This window comes from Aedes albopictus, chromosome 2 (genome assembly GCF_035046485.1).
Source record: "Aedes albopictus strain Foshan chromosome 2, AalbF5, whole genome shotgun sequence".
NCBI classification, from domain to species: Eukaryota; Metazoa; Arthropoda; class Insecta; order Diptera; family Culicidae; genus Aedes; species Aedes albopictus.
The window spans coordinates 59803883-59824810 of NC_085137.1; the positions used below are offsets into that span (position 1 = coordinate 59803883).

General features: G+C 38.2%; 1 protein-coding gene across 2 annotated transcripts in view; it reads left to right on the forward strand.

The window, feature by feature from the left end:
• Window positions 1–20928, forward strand: part of LOC109407357 (serine-rich adhesin for platelets) — a 380979-nt gene that overhangs the window by 340564 nt on the left and 19487 nt on the right. The window contains exons 2-3 of one of the 2 annotated variants that reach the window (XM_062849719.1): window positions 7174–7561; window positions 17186–17639. In XM_062849719.1, the coding sequence (XP_062705703.1) occupies window positions 7191–7561; window positions 17186–17639 (825 nt within the window). In that variant the 5' untranslated portion in view covers window positions 7174–7190. The remainder of the gene's footprint in view (window positions 1–7173; window positions 7562–17185; window positions 17640–20928) is intronic. The other variant, XM_062849720.1, reaches the window with a different exon arrangement.

Consider the following 20928-nt stretch of genomic DNA (forward strand, 5'->3'; position numbering starts at 1 on the left):
CGTATGGAAGACAAAAAGTGTTTGAGGGTCCACCGACCCTCTAGTTAACCCTTGCAGTTCAAGGGGATTTACACAACAGGGTGATAAACATAAAGGTTCTCTACCATTTCGCGCGTAAGGGTGTTCGTCATTTTATTTTATTATTTGACGTTAAGTTCTCATGTGCGTCTTTTCGCAGCTGTTCAGTGACATTGCGCTGGAGATAGTTATACTTGAGGTCAGGTCTAGTATAGTCGAAACAATAATAGACGAAAAAAGTTGTAAGCAATGGATTCGTCTTCAAATGAATTATTCTCGTCCAATTCAATTCTTCCAGACAACAAATAAAAATGTATTACATATGTATACTAAAGCAGGTCGAGGGCTCACCAAGTTTTACATTATGAGAGATCAAGTCGATACTTAGTACGTCATACTCATAGCATATGCGAATGGCATTAAACAGTCCGAACGAATTAAATCCCGGAGAGCTTCATGCTGAAGAAGAGTATTATTATGTTGTCCCAAACTGCTTCTTATTTTACCTTACACGGTCAGGATGCTTGTCTACTTGTCTGACTGTGAGCCCTGCGGATGTGTAAGAAAACCAAATGCCCAACCAGCATTAAGGACTGCCAAGAATTAAATTGTGATACTGTCGGTCCGGAGCTCAGTCCTTTCTTTGTTGTACTGCTTGCTACTGTAGGGACGTAAATCTTGGCACAGTCAATTCGTCTGAGCGCACTTTTCCAGTTTATGTACGGTCGGTGGGTATATCTGGAGCTCAGACATGGAGCTGCGGTAGCTTATACCTAGACTCCAATCCACTGAATGCACCACCTTGTCCTGTGCGCTGAACCATGAAAATGCAAACCTGAATGAACATAATACCTATGTGTGTACGTATATATTCACATGAGTAAACGTGCTCGCCTCATTTCGACATTGTGTACCCGCAGCGAGATGAATCAGCGCCACAATCGCCACAGGGCCAAACGCGCTGGCTGGCCGGACCGGAAACACTGCGCGAGCTGGCACGGTACGATGTGATGTGGAGTGTTTGCACAAGGCGGCAGTACACACAGGGAAATATAATTGAATTAAAAATGCTCTTTTGATGGTTTCGGTATGAGAGTAGGAAAAGCGGTCAGTCAGGCGGTTGAGATGGGTTTGTTGATGAAGGAGAAAATTGTGTGAATTCGGGATTACTTTTTTTCTTTGGACGTAACACGATTGTGCTCAATTGGTACAAGGAACAGACATGGCGTGTTAACAGATAATAAACAGATAAGAAGCATCAGCAGGGTTACACAATTAAAATTCATAATATGCAGATCTCTACTATACACCACTGTATTCTACTCTTCGCTGTTCTAATCTATTCTACTCTATTTTACTCTTCTCCATTTATTTTATAAATCGGGGGTACACAAAAAAAAATTTGGAGCAATTTTTACCTAAATGGTATTTTACATTACAGGATTCCAAATTTGCTGGGGACATTAAGGAGAGTGATTGGCTAGGATATGTTAAGGTTTAGAAGGAATTTAGAAGGATTTAAATAAATTTCTTTCAGTGCTTGCAGTGCAGTAGAGTATTGCAGATTTGACCATGCTGACCAAAGGTGACGGGTTAGATTACCGGTCGGTCCAGCAACTTTTCGTAAAGAAAAGGCTCTGAGAAGTTTCCGAGAGATTTAGGGGACTTTAGAATAGATTCAAGGAACTTAAAAGTTTTTTATGTGGTTTCAGGGGGATTTAAGAGCTTCAAAAGAGTTTAAAATAAGCTCACGTTGTTCTTAGGGGTTTTCACAGAAGTTTCAGAGAAGTTTGTTTGGGCATCTTGTTGCTTCATGGTTCTTTAAGGGGTTTCTGGTGAAGTTTCCGATGGTTTCAAGGTATTTAACCCTAAAAGGGATACCTGGGGTTCATTGGACCTAGGGAGAAACTATCAGCTCAGGGTATATCATAATGTTCACGAGATTCAAAAAAAAAAACGCTAGTGACTCCGAAAACAAAACCAGCAAATAAATGTTTGAAAATTCTCTAGGTGAGAGGAAATTTCTCTAGAAACTCTTTAGAGGATTCCTTCGTGAGTTTTGTAGAAAATTTTTCCAAAATTTCCACCAGATGTTCCATTAGCAATTGGAATTCTCCAGGAATTCCATCGAGGATTTTTCCAGATGTGTCACTAAGAATTCGTACAGGAACTTTGTAGCAAATGCCTTCAAACAGAATTTTTTCTGGAAATAGGATTGAAAACTTCTCTAGGGGTTCCACAATAAATAAATCTACGAGTTCTTCCGGGAGGTCCTTCGGGAATTCCTCCGGGATATCCTCCTGGAGTTTCTTTGGAAATTTCTGTAGAAGTTTTACGGGAATTCTTCTAGGAGTTTCATCGAGAAATTCTTTGAGTGTTACTCCAAGAGCTCTTTCGGGTATTTCTACAGGTGATCCTCGGGAAATTGCTCCAGGAGTTCCTCCGAATAATGCTCCAGAAGTGTTTCCGGGAATTCATACAAGAGTCTCTTCCAGGAGAAACTCCGTGAGTTTCTCCGGATTTTTTTTTCCGGGACTTGCACCAGGAGTTTCTTCGGGAATGACTTCGAGAGTTGCTCCATGAGTTGCTTCAGGAGTTCCTCCGGGGATTGCTCCAGGAGCTTACGAATCCCTCCAAAACTTCCTCCAAGAATTGCTCCAGAGTTCCTCCGGAAATTGTTCCAGGAGTTCCGCTAAGAATAACTCCAGGAGCTCCTCCGAGAGTTTCCCCGGGAATTCATCCAGCAATTCTTCTAGGGTTCTTTTCTGGAATTCCTCCTGCAGTTATTCCGAGAGTTTCTTCGGGAATTTCTGCGAGAGTTTCTCCAGAAATTTGTCCAGGTGTTCGATAAATCAATTAGGCAGAAAAAATGCGATTATAAGAATGACTGAGGGACCAACAACAATTATGAAACATCATCATCCTAAGTTCGTGATTTGTTGGCCACTAAGGTAACAGTGCACAATTTATGCTGTGTGTTGAGAATGTCCATATGTGATGTCCTATTTTATTACGCATTTGTAGTGTTCCATTAGAAGATGTTTTATTTCATCATGGATAGCATAGCATAGCATAGCATAGCATAGCCGACCGTACACATCCTGGGGTGGCTGTCGATAGAGAAGTTTAATGCGCCAGAAAAGTTGCCTGGGACTTGACAAACCTTTCATTTAACGAACTCTCGACACCTGGCCAGGTCCTTACGATCAGCGGGGATGGGGAGGAAATGTTGATTAGATATCTACTCAGAATATGTCCAAGAACTTGGCCCACTTCATAGATATCTGGAGTTGGAAATTGGATAGGGGTTAATGGGATGCTTTCCTTGGCGAAAAAGCGTACGAGAAATTGTCATGGTTTAATCATTTACCTGGTTACCACTGAAAAAGTAAAAATAAGCATTAATCAAGTCACACAAATTTCGTAGGTAGTACAGCCATAGACCACAGTTGTGAGGATTGCCTCCTTCCCGTCGGATACCAAAACACAAAGATTGGAGACTTCTCTCTGACTTCTCAACAAGACTGACGCAATCCTCCAACAGTCTAGAGTTGTCATGGCCTCGTTCTTGCGACTGCTCTCGGGCCTAGGTGTCAAGGGAATATAGATGTTGTTCTAGGTGTTGTTAGTGGAAGGGTACTCCAAAGGATGCGGTTGGTCAACGTTCAGGTACACCATTATTAGACTGCTCCGAAATAGTTATCTGCCCAATACGTCTTGGTTTCCTCGTCATCTTAATAGCATTTATTTGTATAACTTGATTTTTCGGTTGAGAATCTGAAATATTACATAATATTAACATTGACGCCGAATAAGCTACATATTAGTGATACGCTCGCCACAGTTACATATTTTTATAATATAATTTGTATCATACAATAAATTTACCTGAATCCTGCTGAAATAAATTATTGATTAGCAGCAAAATTGAAACAACAATATTATATAACATCAAAAAAGTTCAAACTTTGATCTTGGAATATTTGTAAACTACTGCCTGATTACTTTAGGCAGGAAAATTTCAAGATCAAAATTTGATTTGGTAGATCTTACGCCGCAACGCACCATTCTGAGGTGATCTACCCACGTTACGGGACAAGATGTTTTATTTCATCATGGATACACACTTAATCTCTAAATTTGGTGTCGGTAAAATAAAATAACGAGCTCAATCGGTAAAGCTAGTTTTTGCTGGGATGTCGTTAACCCTCGAGTGATCGCGCTGTTGTATTTTGTACAACACGCTGAAAAAATCTCGCTTTTTATACTCAGCATTAGCGTGGTGCTGGCGGTGGTGGCCAACAGCGCGAGTTACGGAAGGTTAAAAAGTGACGTTTAAATTACCGAAATTCAGTGATTCACGTGAATTACAGAATCTCGGCAACAGGGATGGGAACACTCACTTGCAGAGAGTTACACTCACTTGATGTTTCCTCAGCTCAGAAGCGTGCCATCAAGAAATGGTGTATGTACGACTTTTGCCTTGTGGATTTGTCTAAAAGTTTGCCGAATAAAGTAGGGGTCGCACACGCATATCAAAGTCGTGATAGAGCTGTGAAAGCGACTCTCCACGAGGTGAGTGTAATTTACATTCACCTCGTGGAGAGTTGCCTTTGCAGCTCCTTTACGACTTCGGTATGTGTGTGCGACCCCTACTCTATTCGGCAAACTTTTAGACAAAACCACAAGACAAAAGTCATCCATACATCATTTCTTGATTTCACGCTTCTGAGCTGAGAAAACATCAAGTGAGTGTAACTCTCTGCAGGTGAGTGCTCCCATCCTTGCTCGGCAATATATTTTGCGATATCAATCGGCAATCAATTTATATTGCTGAGTTTCGAAACTCGGTGCCATCTTTAAAGAAGGGACGAAAAACGGAGGAAGCCGTTTTCATCGCTGGAATTCCAGCCTTGTGAGTAATTTAAATGAATTATTTTATTCAATAAATTTTGTATGCTGATACTGGTGCTTATAAATCGACACTGAGTTTTCATTAGGGCCTAACTGACATTTTCGAGTTCTCTTCATCGATCCTCTCTTTGTATAATCACAGAATGTGTATGTATTGAGTTTTCCAAATATTTTTTGGTTGAAATGCGAAGAAGACGACTGCTATAGAAACAAAAAGAATAATGATTTTGTTTGTTTTGATCAAGTTATTAGCGAAAGAGAGAGAGTAGACGAAGAGAAATCGATCAAGTCAGTTAGACCCTTATGAAAAATCATTGTCGAAATATGAGTTGACCCTTCTCGTATGTCAATTTCTTGATTTTGCTTTGGCTGACCAAGCCATGTGGGAAATTACACTGTTGAAAATGCTTTGACATCCATGTGCACAACAGAACATGTGCTCGATGAACAATAACTTCCTCTCCCGCTTTGACATACAGGGGATGGCCAAAATGTTTGGGATAGGCAACTTTTTTTCTCCCACAAAAAAGTTCAACATGCTATAACTTTTCATTTAGTGCATCAAAAAATCTCAAATTTTGACTGTTTGTCAACCTATTATATGTGTATCATTGGTACAAATTTGGGCTCGATTGATTAATGTTTCGCAAAGTTAGAACCGTTCGGGTAAAACACTATTTTATGGACAACTCATTTTTGAGTTGTCATATATGTTGGCCTGACATGTGCACAACAGACAATGTGTTAGATGTTCATCTAATCCCATCCGAAGGAGGTTTGGATTGTGAAAAGAACATAACCATGTGCGATTGTGGAATCGAGTTCAGTTCTAGGCCTGCTGGCGACGGAGATAGTCGAGTGACTCCGTAGCTTGAAGGAATAGAAGCGCCCGTCTAGCGAATTGGGAGTCGTGAGTTCGAGTCTCACCGGAGTACGTGGATTTCTTTCCATAATTTCAAATCTCAATTTGTTCATCGAGCACATGTTCTGTTGTGCACATGGATGTCAAAGCATTTTCAACAGTGCCTTCTCATATTCTTTCTAGTTCCATTCATTTTTTAGAAGACACGCGCTGCGCTCAGTCCACCGGATTCCTGACATCACCTCAAGGAACGATTTGTTTGCTTCGAAAATCATGCTCCGGATCTTACTTTTATTTCACGCATGGAATCTGTGTATTAAAAATGTTTTGGGTTTTCTTAGTATACTTATTGGAGCGTTTCATACCTGATTTCATATTATTTTCTGTGCGAATAAAAAGTAATCAATCTTTATGGATCAAAAGGTCTGCGCCAGTAAAAAGAGAGAAAAAGTAATTAAACCCAATTATCCAATTTATTTCGTTTTTTTTTTTTTCATCTTATTGATAATATAATAAGAAAATAATAGTGTACTGAACTTCAATGATCTTAAGTGCGAACATTCTCGGTAATGCATCACCGAAGCGTTCGTCAAAGTTTCAACACTGGGATTTTGCTTGTTTTGCAGTTCAGTCGGCAATTTGAACTTTTACCGAGATTTTTACCGAACTCTCAGCTGTTGGATTCTCGGCAGTTTATTTTGCTGACCTCGATGAAATAAATTAAGTGTGTATGTAGTGCTTCACTATATATTTTCGTAATAATGGCACCGAACGTGGGGCTCTGGTATTGGTAGGGTGCCATTTTACATTAGCAATATGGCGCCCAACCGCAAAACCTACGCGAGCATTGTAAATAGTGTACATGCAGCAATATTGTTAAGTTCGGTTATTTTTATGTACAATTATAGAATTCCGCCTTGATTCGTAATAACAAGAAATTGTCAATTTCACCCCACAGTCCCTTACAGGAATCAGATAAGTTTTCAATAGTTTTATTATTGCCTGGTTTACACTATTCAAATGAAATGAGCATCTCAAATATACCTATTCATTTCATTTGAATAATGTGCTTTAGATTGGACAACTGAATTCCATGCCCCTTTGAATGTATCTCTGTTGAAACGAGTGTTTATATTGTTCTGGCAATACTCGGTTGCACTGCTTCCAATTAATTGAACAGTGTTAATCAGGCATAGGGGTCTAAAGAATGCCCCATTTATTCAATGAAACTTTTTATTGATGCCATAAAGCCTGTGAAACACATTAATAAATTCAATCAGCTGCGAAAACTGTTACTTTGGATTATGTCTACTAAATTAAACATGACCTAATTGAAGCAAATAGCTACAACACCACCTCTTTCCTCTTCTTTCTTACAGAGAATGTTTCCATAGCAATGGGAAAAGCCGCGCGACGGTCAGTTGCGTCAGATCCGTCGTCGCCGACCTTGCCCTTTTTGCAATCTTCAACCACGTCATCAACTGGCGCAACATCATCCTCCGGTTCATCCCCGGCCTCGGCAGCAGCCTCCACACTCACGAGTAGCAGCAGCACTTCCATCTACGGCAGTCGAAGCATCAACTCGTCACCCTCATCGTCATCGTCGGATTATCCTTCCTATCATCCACCGAAAACCGCAACACTCCAATCAGCGCCGTTGCCCTCGTTGGCCGCTGCGAATTCCAACGCCCTCGATCCTCTGTCGGACGCCACAGGCCACTTCTATACGTCTACCACAACCCCTAGGCAGCCGCCTCCAACGTTTAGGTATGGTGGTAATATTTTTCCAACAACCCGCTAACATGACCATTCTCATCAACTACCCATTACTCGGGGGGGTGGCGTCACCGCCAACACCCACTACTGCTGACCAAAATCCCCAGTGCACAACTGCTGAACGTCCGTCCTGCACACATCACTAATTTCCAAAGCCGCTTCGTTAATCCTGTCCAACTCCTTACCGCCTCTCTTCTCCACTACTCTAACTCGCAGCATAGTGGTTGAGACTTGGGAAAATCCGTCACTTTCAACATTTGGCGGGCTTAAGCTTTGCAGTTCAACAAGACGATGTTTCAGAACCACTGTGCTGTGCTGCTTAAATCTCAACCATAGGATAGATAGCGTTTTAAATGTTACATAGGTGAACACTCAGTGAAATGAAAATAGCACCATGGTTTTCTAATGTTATATGTAAATTGAGGATTTAATCTACTGATTTTCTTATGCTAATGTGAAATGTGTACGTATTTGGTTTAAGCTAGATTGGATCATTTGACAAATGGGAAAATCATTCAAAGTGAAAAACATATACTATTTGTAGCTGCTTGCACCACAATCTCAGAAAATTTTGACTCAAACTCGGATGATTCTCTTTCCCTCACTGGTTCACTAGATCCAGAGTGGATAACAGACTGGGAGGAAGATTATAAGTAGTAGTCGAAATACGCGTATCTGTCAAGAAATAAGCATTAGAGGGCGGAATTTAAAGATACAAACCGGATAACACTTATTCGAAAAATGTTATCTTATAGAATGGGATAAAATTCAGATCTCAAATTTGAACTTTGTTATTTTTATTTTACACCAATCATGTGCGTCCATGCAACTAGGCTTCGAAATGATTCCAATATAAATCCAATTCAGCTTCAGCTAAATAATTCACACTGGCATAACAGTAAGAAAATGTCGGTGCCAATTTCAGTCCACTGGGTGTATTGAAATTGTACTTTACGTAGCATAAGAGTCTCTAACCATATTTGATGTGAATGTGTATCGATAAACGTAACCACGGTATATGGGGATGGTGGTGAACCCAATGGATAATTGTTACCCATGTTCGTTCATCCCACTGCAAAGGAGCTGTTTTTGTGAGAAGTGCATAGATAGGAACCCCTCCCTCCACTAACCAGAATGCATTATTGTGAGAAAATCATGGCGTATATGTAAGTGCACCCAAGTGGATGCACCGCTCATTAAGGCCCTGTCGGGACATTCAAGTGGCAAACCAGATACCCTTGGCGGCACAATGTTGTTCTTGGTACAATGTACTGGTTGCAATATCAAAAGCATGAAGACGGTGGTTTTGAAGCTGTTTTGCATTGTTACTGATTACTGGCTAACTTGACCATAATGTGCTAATGGGAGTAATTTCTAGATTTTCTCATATCGAACTTCACTTCTCAGCTACTATCGACCTACAGTGTATCAAACAATTGTCCATACAGCAATTTTTTGGACAAAATAATTTTTCATTTAAATGCTTATAACTTTTACATACGCCAAACAAAAACTGTCCAATTATAACCAATTATAGCTCCATTGGTAAACTTTTGAGTGAGATCGAATAAGTTTTCTGAATGTTAAAGAACTTTTAGTAAAACTTATAACAGTTTTGAACACTTTTTCAAAACATTATATCTCAATATTTATCTGATGAAACTTTTTCATTTTTTGTGTTGCAGCTTATACCTAAGGTTTTCATATGCAGTTTCATTTAAGATTTTTAAATTCTCTACAAAAAATATGAAAAATCTGTACATGTTTAGAGTGTCATTTGGAAATTTATCATATTTTGATCAATATAAGTGCCAAGTATTTTCAACTTCTTCAAACTCTCTCAATGTAATACTTTTATACAGGACCTACTAAACTAAATATGAAGAGTAGGTCCTATGGATTTTTCGTTCAGTTAATGCACTTTTATTGGTGGAAAACGTTTGGCAGATTATATGTGCAAAATATGGTAAATTTTCAAACATCGTCAACTACATAAGCACATTTTTTCATATTTTTGTAGTGAATATAAAACCCCAAACATAGCTGCATATGAAAGCCTTAGATATAAGCTGTAACACAAAAAAAAATGAAAAAAAAAATCATCGAGTACATATTGAGATATAATGTTTCGAAAATGTGTTAAAAAATCTTATAAGGTTGACATAAAGTTCTATAACTTTCAGAAGACTTATTAAATCTTGCTCAAAATTTTACCAATGGAGCTTTAATATATGGGTTATTATTGGTCAGAATTTCAGCGTTTTTGATTGACGTATAAAAAAGTTACAAACATTCAAATGAAAAATGATTTTGAATAAAAAATTGCTGTATGGTCAATTGTTCGATACACACATTTTACCAATGGAGCTTTAATATATTATTCATGATTGGTAAAAAAAACTATTGATTTTTGAAATATTTTCTTATATAATTTTGATTAACCAATTTGTTATGTTACATTCGGTCAGTTCTCTTTTTTACCTGTTTTTGTGTTTTTCCTGGTGCATACATTTAGGCGTTTATTTGCAATGATACATGGTTAGCATACTTTTAGGAGTTTATCAAGTAATATATTGCTTAAACCTATTAAAAAAATACGTTTTTTGCCATAAATTAGTTCAATTTCAACGTAAGTATAAACTTTTTTAGGTCAAACATGCCTAGAATTTTACAAGGAATGCAATGACGCTGTTTTATTTAATATATAATGTAATTTAAAAAGTTTTATGTAAGAAGTATGGGAAATAGTTTTCTGAAAAGTTAATTAAAAAATTTCCCATTTTGGTCACTAACCTTTACAGGGCGGCGCCTGAAGATGAAGACAACCAGAATTTTCAAACCGCAGAAAATCGCACAGGTCGCTAAATTTCGCATCTGATAAAACAAATTTTTTTATTTTCTCTACAATATCATCAAAGATATGTACTTATTTCATCTGCTATGTGAAACTACATGGCTCTGGATCAGTGTGGTCTGGTAGTTCATCGAATTTGAGCTAATTTTGTTACTGTTATAGTCATTTTGTTTAATTACCATTGGGCGCGCAGTTTATTGATATCCGCTAATTAGGCCTACATTATCACATGTTAAACATCAAATGTGTTCATTTTTATTTTTCAGTGCTAGAATATAGACATTGACTGATACACTGTCATGAAAAAATAGTCATATATATCCCATATTTAGCGTGTAATAGTGCCTTGAACTTTTCGCATTTTTTCCTGCCGCACCCTGTAATGTGTTTTTTTATCTGTATTAACGAGATTTTTATCCCTAGGCTAGTTCATCTCGGGACTCACACTTTATTTCCCTTTCGAAGGAAGAACTCACGTTTTGCGAGTTTGTCAGGAGTGAGATTCGATCCCAGGTCCTCGGCAAGTGTTCTAACCATCACACCAGATTCACTCCACTGATAAGTAATGTGATTCATGCAACTTCTAAGGAGTGTATCGGAAAGTAGTTGAAAATGTTAAGGATGCTCTATTTCGAAGCTGGGTTGGTCTTTTTATTTCGGTTCTTCTATGAAATATCTATATAAATAAAAATGGAATGGCGTTTGTATGTCACGAATAGGCTCGGGAACGGGCCAACGAATCTACACCATTCTTTCAGTGTTCCATTCGTGCAGGGCTCCAACGTGTTCGTATGAAAATATAATTAGGAAAATCGATCGGAAACGCACCGAAAACGAGAAAGTTTGAAATTCCATTTTTTGGGGCATTTTTCTACAGAGCTGCATGTCAAAACACAGAAGGCAGGCAAAACGACGTTTGCCGGGACATCTAGTTAACAATACAGCACTGCGCTGTTTTGATTTTGTATGGGATTTTGACGTTTCTTGGCCTTGTTGTTTACAAAATTTCTGTAAGAGTGAAAGAGAAGGAGAGAATTTCATGCAGTGCCCTATATAGTTAAGTTTAGAACAGCTTGGAAAAAATTGGAAAATGTTAAGTATTATTAAAAATATGGTTAAATGAATACATTGGAGCGGACCTGGTGTGATGGTTAGAACACTTAACTATCACGCCGAGGACCTGGGATCGAATCCCACTCCCGACTAACTCGCAAAATGTGAGTTCTTCCTTCGGAAGGGAAGTAAAGCGTGGGTCCCGAGAAGAACTAGCCAAGGGCTAAAAATCTCGTTAATACAGATAAAAAAAAATGAATACACCACACAAAATAAAAATCTGCACAAAATGCAATTTTGTTAAAATGTTTCAACATTTCAAAAATCTGTAGCGAGTAAAATTTGTACGATAAAAAATCTGGAAAATATTGAACTGTTAACTGTTAACATTTATGTATACATAACATTTCATTCAACACCGACTTTCAAAGTTCATATTTTCGATAGAAAAATCTCATATATCTACAAAATGGTCCACTCCAAAAAACGTGTATTTTTTGGTCAAACTTTGAAGTTCTGCTTTAAATATCTTAGAAGGTTATAAAATTCTGGTTTTTTGCTCTAAATTACTCGTCCATAAATTGAAAAACATATCCTATTTAACAAATGCGAATTTTTCATTTCATGTATTTTTTATTTGCGTAAACATGATTAAGAGGAGCATAGAAAAAAGGGGTTCCTCAAAAATGACAGTTTTTACATTTTTAAGTATTGCGCTTAAATCCAGTGGAGATTTTTTTTGAAAAAAATAATTTTCCTACACTCCCGATCAAAAGTTTGGGGTCCCCCTTTAAAAAACATATCGTTTTTTTTTTTGCCCATATATCCACCAATTTGCGTCCGATTTCAAAACCCTAGGTTTCATTCAAAAGATAATAAGTCAAAGAAACTTTGAACATGATTTAAAAGAAACTTTTTCAAAAAATTTTGTATGTAAACTTAACCCAAAGTTGCCAAATTTTCTAAAAAATGAATATAAACTTACGGCAGTGTCGCTAGAAATTGTGTCGACCAAATATTAAGATGAGAGCGGTAATATGACCCATTTTCTATTAGCTTTCAACTGCTTTTTACAGAACTCTACATCTAGAAAAAAAAGTTATAAGGCAAATTAACTCTTCATGTCATCGACCAAAAGTTTGGGGTCACCCCTCAATATGATGTATCAGTCAAAAGTTTGGGGTCACTTTCGTAAAACATGGAAAAGTGATTTGGTGATATCTTCGTCATCTATAGTTCAATTTTAATTCTTTTTGGCTCATTTCAAAGATAATTAACTAATTTTACGTTTGATGTCTTTAACTTAACGTATTTAACGTATTTGTATGTAAAAATGTTATGTAAAGTAAACACATTTCACCACACTTCAAAAAATGAAACAACTTTACGTTAAGTTTTAGTATGTAAATTTCAACAAATATGTGTGGTTCTATGTCTATGCAGTAAGTATCATTCATGTTGTTTCAAAAAAGCCAAGAATAGTTAAAATTGAATGAAAGATGACAAAGATATCAACAAATCACTTTTCCATGTTTTACGATAGTGACCCCAAACTTTTGGCCGATACATCATTTTGAGGGGAGACCCCAAACTTTTGGTCGATGACATCAAGGATTAATTTACTTAATTTTTTTTTTCTAGGTTTTTTAGCTAAGTTCTGTAAAAAGCAGTTGAAAGCTAATAGAAAGTGGGTTATATTACCGCTCTCATCTTAAAATTTAGTCGACCCAATTTCCAGCGACACTGCCGTAAGTTTATATTCATTTTTTAGTAAATTTGGCAACTTTGGGTTAAGTTTACATGCAAATTTTTTGAAAAAGTTTTATTTAAATCATGTTCAAAGTTTCTTTGACTTATTATCTTTTGAATGAGACCTAGGGTTTTGAAATCGGACGCGAATTGGCGAAGATATAGGCCTAAAAATTGACGTTTTTGAGGGGGTGACCCCAAACTTTTGATCAGTATTGTATATCATGAGGATTCTGGAGCTTATTATATTTGCACAAAAAAGTTAACAATTTTCGAACATTATCGACCTTTTTTCCCAAATTCAATTTTTTAGAAGGTGTGCAAAAATTTAAAAACATGTGTTCAGTAATCTAGGTTAAAACCCAGTTGAAAGAACATTTTTAGAAAATCATAAAAGCCATTTCTTTTTTCAAGGATTCATGCAGTATCTCCAAAAATAAAATTGCTTAAAAGTTGTATTAAACTATTTTTGAAGCTATTGTAAACATTTTCAATTACTTTACGATACACTCCTTATTCAAATAAAAGTATGCACTAATTTTCATTAAGATTAAAATATAATACATGCCGGCACCATAGATGACGAACTATTCAAATTATTTCGTAAATGAAAAAAAAAGAGAAAAAAATAACATCAATCAACAAAAAAAAGTTACTCAAGAAATTGGGCCAACACTTGATATGACGGACTTTTCAATATTTGGTGTGTAAATACATGAAAAATATTGTTGTTTAATATTACTTATTTTCTATATCAAATACTGTTAATTGTTTGAATAATATGGAACGGGCTCACCGATCGATATTCTTCCATGTATCGACGTGGCTTTCCATCGCCACAGTTTCGTTTCAGCCACATACGAGGAACGACGACGTACCGACCGAATTCCCGCGTTTTTCCATCCACACAAACTCGAACAATAATGCGAAGCACTAAGATGGCTCGGATTAGGCCGCTTTAACCCTTCCCAAAAAAAACCCGAATGCCGACGACGTCTTTTACACTATTCCATGATTTCTACAATCATTGGGTTGAGTTCATCCCAATCATGAATGAATCATTGAAATACCTGAAACGGCCGCTATATGGAATGCTTTCTGAGATCCTTTCAGGAATTATACAAGAACTTCTTTCAGTATTCCTACAAAAACTTTTTCGGAATTTTTCCAGAAGCTCCTTTCGGGATTCCTTCGGGAACTACTTCTGAGACTGCTTCGAGAATTCTTTCCGGGATTCCTACAGTAATTCCACCGGGAACTTCTTCCGGGATTCCTCGAAGAACCTCTTGCGGCATTCCTCTAGGATCTACTTCCAGGATTATTTCAGAAGCACTATCAGGGATTCTTACGGTATTTTTTTCTTCTGGCCCTCTGTCAGGAATTGCTTCTCGAGTTCTTTAGGAACACCTTCCTGGATTTCTTCGGGAACTTCTTCCGGGATTCCTTTTGGAGCTCTTTCTGGAATTCCTCTTGGAACTCATACCGGGAAGTTCTTCTGGAATTCTTTCAGAAATTGCTTCGAGGATTTCTCAGGAATTCTTTCCAGGATTCATTTAGGTATTCTTCTCTGGTTTCCTCCAAGAGTTTCTTCTGGAATTCTTCTGGAATTCTTTCAGATGTTTCTAATGGCAATCCTCCAGGAGTTTATTAGGAAGTATTTTGAGAAATTCCTCCTACACTTTATGTTTATGGAATTTCTCATGAAGTTCTTTAACAGGATTTTCTTGAGGAAAAACTCCATCCTCAGAAGCTATTAGGAGAATCTCAGATGGAATTCCTGGAGGATTCCCGGAATTTCATGAGGAATTCCGGAAGAAATCCCTTGAAGTCCCAGAAGGAATCTCAGAAGGAATCCTGAAAGGAGTTCCTGATATGGAACCTGTTAGGAATCTCAGATGAAACTCCTGGAAGAAGCTCCACGAGGAATCACAAAAGGAAATCCTACAGGTTTCTAGAAAAAAAAAACTGTAGACACGGAAGAAATCCTTGGAAAAATCTCAGGCAAAATTTCTGATGTAATCTTTGAAGGAGTAATCCTAGAGGGATCTCGGAATTATTTTCTAGAAAAATTTCGGAATGAATTTTGAAAAAAAAACCACGAACTCCTAAAAATAATCACTGAAGGTATTCCTCTAGCAAAACAGGAAACAATCTCTGGAAGAATCCCGGGAGTACTTCCTGGAGGGATCATGGTAAGAGCTTTTGAAGGAATCCCACCAGACGGAACCTCTTTAGGAATCTCAGAAAAAAAAACGCCTGGAAGAACCCCAGAGGAAACTTCTGAAGGAATCCTAAATGAACTACCGAAAGAATCTTATGATAATAAATAACAATATTTTTTTCTGGTATTTCATCGCGAGTTCCTTCTTAGGTTCTTCTAAAAATTCCTTTTGAAATACTTCCAAGAAATTCTTTCTGTGGAAGTTTCTTTTGGTGTTCCTGTGGGGTTTGAAATTGCCTTTGAAATTTCACCATAGAATTCTTTACTGCATTGTATCCAAGAGTTCTTTCTAATCCTCCAGGATTTTAATCCAGGAATCCTCTAGGAGCTGAAAAACTCAAAATTTACAGGGTTGTGAATTTTAAAGCCGATATTATAGAAATAAGGAAAGATGTTCTTGGGAGACGTGAAGCCTCGTTATTTCACAAACAGCTATCAAATAGTTAAATTCGCCCACGACATGTTTAAGAAAACGTAAATAGGATCACTGCACGCACCACAGTAACTTGAAGTGTACCTAATCTCCTGCAGTAATTTATTATCCTAACTGATTGATAATAGCTCGCTTCCAAGTGCTATGGGATAAATTAACTTTGAAGATTCAATTTGCAGTAGCTCGACCATCACATCGTCCTTTGCTGCCTTCCAATCCTTGTTGGCGTTGTGCGAACATGACACGGTGCCGGCCGGTGGTGCAGCAGCAACAAAGAACTAAAAGGTCCTGCGTCGTCGTCTTTCCGGGCGTTCCGGGGCGACAGGCTGCGCAGCGGTTGTGTGGGGGTGATGGTCTTTTCAGACGACCCGTCAACGCTTCACCCTTGGCTCGAAATATCCTTCAGTCGGGAGTTCCCAGTCCAGATGGAGCAATAGATCAAACGGGCCTTTAAAGCTGTCAGATGAATGTTCCGAGATAGTAGCGGATGCCCATTGAGGGGCGAACGTGGACGTGATGTGGGGCAAGGGCCGTCTGGACGGAAACTCGGGTTATGTTTGTTGGTGGTGTGGCTTGTTGTACATACTTTGTGGGATGTTGTGGCATGGCGAAGCTCGCTGTGTGGTCTCTGTGTAGGCTACGGGGATGGCTGTTGATTTACATCGGCGGACGGATGTGATGGTTTGGCGAGCGCGATAAGATTTATTGCATACCAACTTGTTGAATTTGCCACCTTTCTCTGATGGTCGATAGCCTGTGAATGGCCCATTGAATGCTGTGTTGTGTATGCATACTAAGTGAAGTCGGTTTCCGTGGGCATTCTATGAGAAATAGCTTCATTAGGTTTAGTTATTGAAGAACGATTCCCTTTGTTTCTCTTGGTGGTATGGGGCATCATTAGAGTTCAACTTTGACAGTGATCAATGCGCAATATGCCTTATGCCTTAAACATTAGAGTACATTGGTTACGTTTATCTGATACCACTAGTGTATGTAATTACTAAACTATTGTAATTGATTTACCTATTCATCTTAACCTTTCGTGTTTCTTACTGCTTTCATCTATCTGGATCTATCTTTACCTTCCGTTGACGTGTTCTGCGACTCTCATCCTATGCTGCTGTTTGGTGTGTAACTAACTGAACAACCATCACTCATCAATCGTGGTGCTACTTTTGCGATGCTTACTCACTACACGACACAACATCATACGACTAAACTGTTTGATCTATCCTTCGAGCCTGTATCTATATCTCTCGTGCCTATTGATGTGTCATCTCTACTACTGTCTATAAGAATCATCAGTTCAACCAACGACAGCCACAAGACCGCCAGTAGTACTAGTAGCCATCTAAAATCAACAACTCCAGTAACTGTTGCTGCTGCCACCAGTACTGAACCCAGTACTTCAGGCATTACCAGCACAAGCGATACTACTAGTGCTGTCACGTGGACCACTACGCCAACGACCGCCGTCAATAGTACACTTAGCGGTGCAGTTAGTGCGCCTGATAGACTAACCGAAAGTGTGACCAGTCCCACTCACAAAGGCTCATCACTCTCATTGCCCTCGTCTCGTCTCTGCAGCAACCAGACCCAAACGGACCGGGACCGGGAGCGACAGCGAATGGAGTTCTACGCGACGTACGACGTGATGACCGGTGTCCGGATAGCGGCCACCCTCGGTGGCTTCTTTGGCCTTATGGTGTTCCTGGTGATCTACAAGAGCCGCACGCGATCGACGGCGAAGGCACTGAAGGTGAGTGGCAAATTGAATTTAGAAAATACAAACGGTCTTGGTGTCACTGCACAATGGTCCACGAAACAAATTTACGAGGAAAGATGCATTCAGCGTCGTCAAATGAGTTTTTAGACAAATATGGTCTTCTACAAAGTTGTTCCTAAAAGTAAGGCCCTCTTTTCAATATACATGAAAATTAGGGTGGTCCATATTTTCAAATAAATTGGAAACCAAACTTTTTTATTTGCAAGAATAACTATAAACATTCTTTGGGAAAGTTGTAGATCTATCAATTTTGAGCAAGTTTGCTGAAGACACTTTTTATGTAGCCTTAAAATTGACCGATCTAGAGGTATTTTTCTAAATAAGCTTAGGGTGGTTCAAGAAAAACCGGTTTTCTGGCGTTAACTTTTTCAGTTTCGATTTTCCATCAAAGTCGCCCAAGAAACACTTGTAGAGCATTTGAAGACGCGTCGTTTCGTGCACTGAGATGGTCGTTATCCCTTTTGGTTCAAAAGTTACAGGCGTTTTTCTCAAAAAAGTTTTATAAAAAGGTGCTATGACGGGTTGGGGCAAACATAAAAAATATCTTTTGCCCGCATTCGAAAGAACAAATGTTGTCATAAAACATATCAAAAAATTAGAGGGGTGTTATTTTTGTAACTCATGTGAAAAATACTTAAAAAGCGCCTATTTTTTCTAGAAAATCAGCAATATCTTTTGAACGGAATGACGTAGCAACATTTTCAGCGCACGAAAGTGTGCGTTTTTTAAAGATCTAAAAATGGTTCTAAGACAACTTTGATGAGAAATTTGAAACAAAAAAGATAAAGCGTTTAAACTGTTTTGACCAAATTTAGAGCATTTTCCCATAGTTTTAATAGGGTGACGCTAGAATAAATCGTTTTATTGCTTTATCTTTTTTGTTTCAAATTTCTCGTGAGGAACCACGAACACGAACGCAGACACGAACGGCGCAAAACACGAACAGTACCGATAACGAAACGAACGAAGTGCATGCTGAGTAGGATGCTCCCCTGGTAGTATAGTAAGATAAAATTAGTTAATAGTGACAGACCAAGTCGCATTCAGCATGTTGTAAGTGTCCCCCCCCCCCCTTTTTGTAAGAATTTGACGAAAATTGTAATTGTCTAATAAATGTATTGTAGGCGTCTGAGGAAGGCTGAAGAATAGTAGGCCGAAACGCGTAACGTATAAAACGCTGTTTTAATATTACCTGTCACCGAGAAAAGCCAATGCAACCCAATTACAGTGGGGTTCCGATTTTGGCAACAAAATTTTTATTTTCAGTTGCCAAAACCGGAACCGTGCTAAAATCGGAATCCAACATTTTTTTTAACTTTCTCTGCTTTTAAATGATAACCATGTGCAATTTATAACCGCATTAGTGACGTTAAAACGCGTGAAATCTATGATTATGTTGATTTCAGATTTTGACTGCTTTTCAAAGACTTTACTGGTTGTGTGTTTTGGAAATATAGAGTGACCAACAGAACAGTACACTATAATATTACACTATGGAAAATTTTGACGTTTAATTTTGCTTGCAGTTGAGTAAGGTCCTCAAAAATATAACATGGTTTGCCGAGAAAGAAGGTGTTAAAATCAAGCTGTACATTAAAGAGGCGGCATTTACTTTGTCGCAAAAATAGGATCATTCGTGGAAGATACAAACATAAAAATCATTAACAAATTCACCCAGTCTACACACGACCGCGTACTAGACAGAATAGGATACAAAAAAAGAAAAAAAAATGGTAGACATTTAATTGGAGTACCGTCGTTCGGGGTAACATTGGTGCATCGATCCTACGGATTCAATATAAGTCAGAGAATCTGACGATGGATGCAAACTATCTTAGAATAATGCATTACCCTCGTATTCTAAACGTGCGGAATAGTGGCCCAACGTCACCCCACTTTGGCCCAATGACATCCCGCACGACGGTATGTCCGCATATGCGTCATTCCATCCAGCAATATTTGCAACATTACGTCAGTTTGGCATTTTCAACCCAATGATAATTTTTTTTAAAGCACAACAACTTTTTCGAAATTCTAAACGAAATTTTTGATCGATTTTGTAACATATTCTCATAATATGTGGATAATATTCACGAAATTTAACAGGAATTCCTGAAAGAATCCCATCTTGTGATATTTTGCAAAAACTATGAAAAACTTGTGGCAACATTTCTGCAGGTGTTTCTGAAAAATGAATCTTGTGGATTTATTTTCATATTTCGCGACGAAATTCAAGTGTAAGTTGCTCCATGGAAATTCCGAAAAGAGACAATGAGCTATACAGACTGAACGACTCATAACTGAACAGCGAACGCTAGACAGAGACCAGAACTCAACAATCATTTTGGCCGTATAAGCATCGAATATACTACTTTTAACCCTCAAGTGACTGCACTGTTGTATTTTGTACAACAAGTTGAAATAATCTCGCTTTTTGTTCTCAGCATTAGCGTGATGCTGACGGTGGTGGCCAACCACGCGAGTTACGGAAGGTTAACCTAACTCACCAAACTTCAACTAAAGAAACTGTTGTTCAACTACTTCTGTTTTTAGGTATGCCGATGAAACTTGTAATTTTTTTAGAGCCCCGGATGAACTTATTTGAAAATTTCCTTGATGAATTCTGAGAGGGTCAAATGAGATTTTTTTTATGAATTTCTAGATAGCTGGAGATACATATAAACAGAGCCAAAGAAGAAGCCAAAATGTATCACAAATAGTGAGGTCGTACCCTTAATTTATGAAATAATTCTCTCAAAGCAATTTTCTACAAATTCTCTAAAGCAAAAGTACAACCTGCGGACCCTTGTGCTCTCAAAGACAACACTTTCGCTTCGTAAGTGAATGGTCAGAAGTGCAATCCCTTGTTGAAATTATAACTGGAATAAATTAAAGGAATATAACTATTCATAACGAGAACCTCGGAAGTCTTTCTAAAAAACCTCTATATGATTTCTAGTACCGTTTTCGATAGACGTTCTCTTCTCTCAAGACCAGGGATGGGAAAAGTACTGGAAAAAACTTAAACTGATCGATTCAGCCTTCTCCCTCGAAACAGTTTCCAAGCGCAAGAGCGCCAGTACCGTCGTGCGGGGCTTCTTTATACACTTTTTCGTGGTTTTTCAACTTTATGACATAAAATCTCCCAGAGTAGTGAATGGATTTCCACAATTTTTACACACAATAATCGTGAGTATGTATGTAGGATGTATGCAAAATTTGAGCTAAATCCAGCAATAAACAAAAAAGTTGTTCATACACC